Source organism: Moschus berezovskii, chromosome 25 (genome assembly GCF_049115385.1).
Source record: "Moschus berezovskii isolate FMDL1 chromosome 25, NW_MosBer_1.0, whole genome shotgun sequence".
In the NCBI taxonomy this organism is placed as follows: Eukaryota; Metazoa; Chordata; class Mammalia; order Artiodactyla; family Moschidae; genus Moschus; species Moschus berezovskii.
Genome location: NC_142484.1, coordinates 22,393,542 through 22,401,309, shown reverse-complemented (window position 1 = coordinate 22,401,309; position 7,768 = coordinate 22,393,542). Strand labels below are relative to the sequence as shown.

At 39.3% G+C, this 7,768-nt stretch overlaps 1 protein-coding gene across 1 annotated transcript; it reads right to left on the bottom strand.

Annotated features, from left to right (window-relative positions):
* Window positions 1–6,026: 6,026 nt before the first annotated feature.
* LOC129548994 (olfactory receptor 8D4-like) lies at window positions 6,027–6,968 on the bottom strand. The gene has a single exon (XM_055415994.2). The coding sequence runs from the start codon at window positions 6,960–6,962 to the stop codon at window positions 6,027–6,029; it is 936 nt and encodes a 311-aa protein (XP_055271969.2). The 5' UTR covers window positions 6,963–6,968.
* Between the last annotated feature and the right edge of the window lie 800 nt (window positions 6,969–7,768).

Genomic DNA, 7,768 nt, shown 5'->3' with positions numbered 1-7,768 from the left:
GCTGATGACATGATCCTCTACACAGAAAACCCTAGAGACTCTACCAGAAAACTACTAGAGCTAATCAATGAATACAGTAAAGTTGCAGGATATAAAATCAACACACAGAAATCCCTTGCATTCCTATACACTAATAATGAGAAAATAGAAAGAGAAATTAAGGAAACTATTCCATTCACTGTTGCAATGAAAAGAATTAAATACTTAGGAATATATCTACCTAAGGAAACAAAAGACTTGTACATAGAAAACTATAAAACACTAGTGAAAGTAATCAAAGAGGACACTAATAGATGGAGAAATATACCGTGTTCGTGGATTGGAAGAATAAATATTGTGAAAATGAGTATACTACCCAAAGTAATTTATGCATTCAATGCAATCCCTATCAAGCTACCAACAATATTTTTCACCGAACTAGAACAAATAATCTCACAATTTGTATGGAAATACAGAAAACCTTGAATAGCCAAAGCAATCTTGAAGAAGAAGAATGAAACTGGAGGAATTAACCTGCCAGACTTCAGGCTCTACTACAAAGCCACAGTCTCAAGACAGTATGGTACTGGCATAAAGACAGAAATATAGATCAATGGAACAAAATAGAAAACCCAGAGATAAATCCACTCACCTATGGACACCTTATCTTCGACAAAGGAGGCAAGAATATAAAATGGAGAAAAGACAGTCTCTTTAACAAGTGGTGCTGGGAAAACTGGTCAGCCACTTGTAAAAGAATGAAACTAGAACACTTCCTGACACCATACACCAAAATAAACTCAAAACGGATTAGAGAGCTAAATGTAAGACCAGATTCTATAAAACTCCTAGAGGAGAACATAGGCAAAACACTCTCTGACATAAATCACAGCAGGATCCTCCAAGACCCACCTCCCAGAATATTGGAAATAAAAGCAAAAATAAACAAATGGGACCTAATTAAAATCAAAAGCTTCTGCATAGCAAAGGAAACTATAAACAAGGTGAAAAGACAGCCTTCAGAATGGGAGAAAATAATAGCAAATGAAGCAACTGATAAAGGATTAATCTCCAAAATATACAAGCAGCTCCTGCAGCTCAATTCCAGAAAAATAAGTGACCCAATCAAAAATTGGGCCAAAGAACTAAACAGACATTTCTCCAAAGAAGACATAAAGATGGCTAACAAACACATGAAAAAATGCTCAACATCCCTCATAATCAGAGAAATGCAAATCAAAACCACAAAGAGACGCCATTTCACACCAGTCAGAATGGCTGCTATCCAAACGTCTACATGCAATAAATGCTGGAGAGGGTGTGGAGAGAAGGGAACCCTCTTACACTGTTGGTGGGAATGCAAACTAGTACAGCCACTATGGAGAACAGTGTGGAGATTCCTCAAAAAACTGGAAATAGAACTGCCATATGACCCAGCAATCGTACTCCTGGGCATACACACCGAGGAAACCAGAATTGAAAGAGACACATGTACTCCAATGTTCATTGCAGAGCTGTTTATGATATTTACATGTAATATCAGGACATGGAAGCAACCTAGATGTCCATCTGCAGATGAATGGATAAGAAAGCTTTGGTACATATACACAGTGGAGTATTACTTAGCCATCAAAAAGAATGCATTTGAATCAGTTTTAATGAGGTGGATGAAATTGGAGCCTATTATACAGAGTGAAGTAAGCCAGAAAGAGAAACATCAATACAGTATACTAACGCATATATATGGAATTTAGAAAGATGGTAACCTGAACCCTGTATACGAGACTGCAAAAGAGACATAGGTATATAGAACAGTCTTTGGGACTCTGTGGGAGAGGGTGAAGGTGGGATGATTGGGGAGAACGGCATTGTATATTATCATATGTGAAATGAATCACCAGTCCAGGTTTGATGCATGATACAGGATGCTTGGGGCTGGTGCACGGGGATGACCTGGAGGGAGGATATGGGGAAGAGGGAGGTGGGAGGGGGGTTCAAGAAAGGGAACACATGTACACCCGGGGTGGATTCGTGTCAATGTATGGCAAAACCAACCAATATTATAATGTAAGGTAATTTGTCTCCAATAAAATAAATTAAAAAACTCATCATAATAATAATGTGAAGTGGAATTAAGGACATACATATGCCAATATGTGATGATATTACATGTAAATATGTTTGATTTTCTAATTAAAAATCTAAATTTTCAGATTGGATACAAATCCCAAAGATGCACAGCTACAAGCTACAAGAGACCTTAAATACAAGGTACAGGCTTGTTGAAAGTGAAAAAATTGAAAAAGATATATAATGCAAACTCTAAGAAAAAAAGTAAGTGTAGCTGTATTAATGTTAAACTAGACTTTATGACAAGAAGTTACTAGAGCTATACTGGAATATTCTGAAATATAGCAGTTCTAAATCTGTACCTACCAAAACTATGACATCAGAATATACAAAGCAAATGCTGACAGTGCTTTCAGGAGAAATAGACAAATTCATATTTATAGAAGGAAGTTTAATAATACTTAAGAGATAAGATGGCTTCTTAAGAAATAAAAAGCAGACAAAACAATAAATAAGATTTGAATAATATAATTAATAGTTTGATTCAACTAACATACAGGATACTTCAACCAAGAGTGACGAGATAAAGAGGAGCTTTACATCATGATAAAGGGGTTAAATCTAAAGAATGCATAACAATTGTTACTGTGTATGTGCCTATCTACAACATCAGAGTGTCAAAATAAGTGAGGCAGAAACCAATAGGACTGCAAGGAGAAATAGATGAGTCCACTATTATAGTTGGAGAATTAAAAAACCCTCTATGAGACATGAAGAAATCCAACAAGCCAGGAGACAGTATATAGTTGAACTCAATAGCACCACTAATCAACCAGGTATAATTTACAGCTACAGACTATTTAAACCCCGAACAGAAAAATACACATTCTTCTGAGGCTCATATAGAACTTTCTTTAAGATAGACTACATTCTGGACCATAAAACACACCTTAACATGTTTAAAAGATCAGAAATTCTACATGTTTTCCCCATACAGTGCATTATCTTGGTTAACTGTGTGTGAGTTTATTAATGAAAACCATAAACTTTTTCATTATGTTTAATTCAAAACATTTTCTAAGGAAGAAATTAAAGGCATTTGGTTTACAACATAGAAAGAAAAAACAATTCAAACAAAGTTGTAAAATACTGCATTACTTCTTGGAAGGGAAGTTATGACCAACCTTGATAATATATTAAAAAGCAGAGACATTACTTTGCCAACAAAGGTCCGTCTAGTCAAGGCAATAGTTTTTCCCATGGTCATGTATGGGTGTGAGAGTTGGACTGTGAAGAAATTGATGCTTTTGAACTGTGGTGTTGGAGAAGACTCTTGAGAGTCCCTTGTACCGCAAGGAGATCCAACCAGTCCGTTCTACGGGAGGTCGATCCTGGGTGTTCATTGGAAGGACTGATGCTAAAGCTGAAACTGCAATACTTTGGCCACCTCATGCGACGAGCTGACTCACTGGAAAAGACTCTGATGCTGGGAATGGTTGGGGGTGGGAGGAGAAGGGGACGACCGAGAATGAGATGGCTGGATGGCATCACTGACTCTGTGGACATGAGTTTGAGTGAACTCCGGGAGCTGGTGATGGACAGGGAGGCCTGGTGTGCTGTGATTCATGGGGTTGCGGAGAGTCGGACACAACTGAGCGACTGAACTGAACTGAACTGAACTGGTTACACAAGAAAAAGCAGGATGTTTAGATAAGTATGTAAAGGTATAATCTCCTAATCTAGATATTCTAAGTTTTATCCTTGGATCACCAGAGACCAAATTTTGGGGCTGTATTAGCTTTGCCTTTTGCTCAGTCTTCTTCATTAAATTGCATTTTGATTTAATATTGGCCTTTTATAAGCCAATTATTAAAATGAAAGTTCTCCCTCATTTATTACACGTTGTCATAATGATTTTTACCATACTGTTCAATGTTTCCTATGCAGATTTCTATTAAAAAAATCTCTTTTGAGTAAAATAAATAAGAAGAAATACTGTCATACTAAAAGAATTTAGTGTGTTTTTGTTTCTGATATAACTATACAGTATTTCAAGATTTTGTTTTTTTTTGCTTAGATTCATGGAACTGAATTTCTAAAGGATAGAAATTGAGTTTCAATCACTGGAATGATATTAAACTTTAAGTTGAAAATATTTGCTACTTCTTACTTTTATACTTCTTTTACATTTTATTAGTCTTGTGTGTAAATATATTTAGTAATCTTAATGTATATAATATCATATATTTATATATATTATATATATATATATATATATAGGAGAAGGAAATGGCAACCCATTCCAGTATTCTTGCCTGGAGAATCCCGTTGACGGAGGAGCCTGGTGGGACTACAGTCCACGGGGTTGCAAAGAGTCTCTCTCTCTATATATAATCTTTGTTGTTCAGTCATTAAATTTTGACCGACTCTTTGCAACCCCATGAACTGCAGCACACCAGGCTTCCCTGTCCTTCACAATCTCCTGGAGGTTGCTCAGTCTTATGTCCATTGAATTGGTGATGTCATCCAACCGTCTCATTCTCTGTCATCCCTTTTTTCTCCTGCCTTCAATCTTTCCCAGCATCAGGGTCTTTTCCAATGAGTCAGCTCTTCGCATCAGATGGCCAAAGGACTGGAGCTTCATTTCACCATAAGTCCTTCCAATGAACACCCAGGACTGATCTCCTTTAGAATGGATTGGTTGGATCTCCTTGCAGTCCAAGGGACTCTCAAGAGTCTTCTCCAACACCACAGTTCAAAAGCATCAATTCTTTGGTGTTCAGCCTTCTTTATGGTCCAGGACAGTATCCTGTGGGGTCACTGCTCTTTTCTCCTGGGTCCTGGTGCACAAGGTTCTGTTGTGCCCTCCAAGAGTCTATTTCCCAGTCTTGTGTAAGTTCTAGCAGCTTTATGGTGGGGTTAATGGTGACCTCCTCCAAGAGGGCTTATGCCATACCCAAGTCTGCTGTACCCAGAGCCCCTGTCCCTGTGGCAGACCACCACCAACCCGTATCTCCACAGGAGATACTCAAACACAGTTTAGTCTCATTCTCTGTGGGGTCCTTTGGTCCTGGTGTGCACAAGGTTTGTTTGAACCCTCTGAGCATCTCTGGTGGGAGTGGGAGTGGGATTTGATTCTAAATGCGAATTCATCCTCCCTATTATCTTGCTGGGGCTTCTCCTTTGCCCTTGGATGTGGAGTATCTCCTCACAGCTGCTCCAGTGACTACTGTCTTACTGGGGTTTCTCTGACCTTGGACATGGGGTATATCCTCTCTGCTGCTCCAGTGCCGCGCAGCTGCTGAAGAATTGATGCTTTTGAACTGTGGTGTTGGAGAAGACTCTTGAGAGTCCCTTGGACTGCAAGGAGATCCAACCAGTCCATCCTAAAGGAGATCAGTCCTGGGTGTTCATTGGAAGGACTGATGCTGAAGCTGAAACTCCAATACTTTGGCCACCTAATGTGAAGAGCTGACTCATTTGAAAAGACCCCGATGCTGGGAAAGATTGAAAGTGGGAGGAGAAGGGGATGACAGATGATGAGATGGTTGAATGGCATCACCAACTCAATGGACATGAGTTTGAGTAAGCTCCAGGAGTTGGTGATGGACAGGGAGGCCTGGAGTGCTGTGGTTCATGGGGTTGCAAAGAGTAGGACATGACTGAGTGACTGAACTGAACTGAACTGAACTTCTTTACAGTCCAACTCTCACATCCATACATTACTACTGGAAAAACCACTTTATCTCCTTTCAAATTATTTTTAAAGACTCAGGACATGAATATAAGCAATACATATGATTATGAACATGATTATGAATTAATACATATGATTATGGGTGGGATGGGGGGCTGAGAGAGAGAGCCAAGAGGGAGGGGATATATTTAAACATACAGCTGATTCACTTTGTACAGCAGAAATCAGTACAATACTGTAAAACAACTATACCCCAATAAATTTTTAAAAAACATTTTCATTATGAAGATATTTTTCTTCTTAAGAGTTTCATCAACGAGTTTTTTACTTCCTTGTTCCTCAGACTGTATATCAGGGGATTCAACATGGGAGTCACATTGGTATAAAACACTGAGGACACTTTCTCCTGGGTGAATGAAGTGCTGGAAGCAGGTTTGAGATACATGGACATGACAGACGCATAAAATACAAGAACAGCTGTCAAGTGGGAGCTGCAGGTGCTGAAGGCTTTGGACCGACCTTCTTTAGAATGGATGCGGAAGATGCTGGAGAGGATAAAAGCATACGAAGTGATAATGGTCAGGCTGGTGGCTACCATGTTAAATCCTCCGATGACAAAAATCAAAAGCTCATCAATATAAGTGCTAGAACAGGAGAGTTTAATGAGAGGAACGATGTCACAGAAATAATGTTTAATGATGTTTGATTCGCAGAAAGTCAACCTTAACATAAAGCCACCGTGAATCATCGCATCAGTAAAACCTACTGCGAAGACAGCAGCCACCAGTAGAGAACAGACCCTGGGGGACATGATGACATTGTACAACAGGGGGCTGCAGATGGCAACATAGCGGTCATAGGCCATTGTTGCCAGCATGTAGCACTCGGAAATGATGAAAATACAGAAGAAAAACAGCTGGGTCATACATCCAGAATAGAATATAGCTTTATCTCTGCATAAAAACCCTGCCAGCATTTTGGGGGTAATGACAGAAGAATAGCAGAAATCTATAAAAGACAAACTACTAAGGAAATAGTACATGGGCTTGTGGAGTTGAGAACTCAACCTGGTTATCAAGATCATGCCGAGGTTTCCCACTGCCGTGACTATATAAATCCCTAAGAAGAGGCAGAAGAGAGGCAGCTGAAGCTCTGGTTGGTCAGTTAATCCTGCAAAAAGAAACTCAGTCACTGTGGATTGATTTTTTACACCCATTCTCCTTTGAGAAATCTGTGGAGATAAAGGGAAAGAGTCAAATTAGCCAGGCAGTCCCAGTTCCTCTCCAGTTCTTCACAATCCAGATATTCTCTCTGTGAAAACACTGAACCCCAGTTTTCTTACCCTTTGGCACTAAGCCTGTGCTTCCACTAATGGGTAGAGACCCATCAAAAGTCAGGTCTCAGATAAAACAGAATGAATATCCTCTCCCTGTAGATTTTGTGTGCTCAGTAGCTTCAGTTGAGTCTGACTCTTTGCGACCCCATGGACCATAGCCTACCATGCTCCTCTGTCCATGTGATTTTGAAAACAAAAATACTGGAGTGGGTTGCCGTGCTCTCCTCCAGGGGGTCTTCCTGACCCAGGGATCAAACCTGCATCTCCTGCATTGCAGGTGGGTTCTATACCTGCTGAATCGCTGCGGAAGCCCCCATAGATTTTAGGAACCATATATAAATTTCCACATCCTCCCTACTGTCTCTAATTCTTTTAGCAAAGTCTAAAACCTTTATCTTCAGCATTAAAAATAAGTCTAATGCTAAAGAACATTGGAGAGTTTTTCTAAAGCAAATCAGTTGAAAAGGCACATAAAGAAGAGCTACGTGCTTAGAAAAACTTCTACTAATAACATAGTTGGCTAGGGCTGAAACTGCCTCCAGGATTTCCTATAGAGAAGGTTTTTATTGTTAAAATTAATTATAATGTTCACATTAAGGTTTTCAAGGGTGTTCTAGAGTATTAATTCCAGGGTGTACATGAAATAAGTATGTTAGGATCATACTGGTTTCAGACATGCAGAATTA

What these genes read in the sequence shown, in the direction of transcription:
- LOC129548994 (XM_055415994.2), bottom strand. Translation starts at nt 6,962, where the DNA reads ATGGGTGTAAAAAATCAATCCACAGTGACTGAGTTTCTTTTTGCAGGA.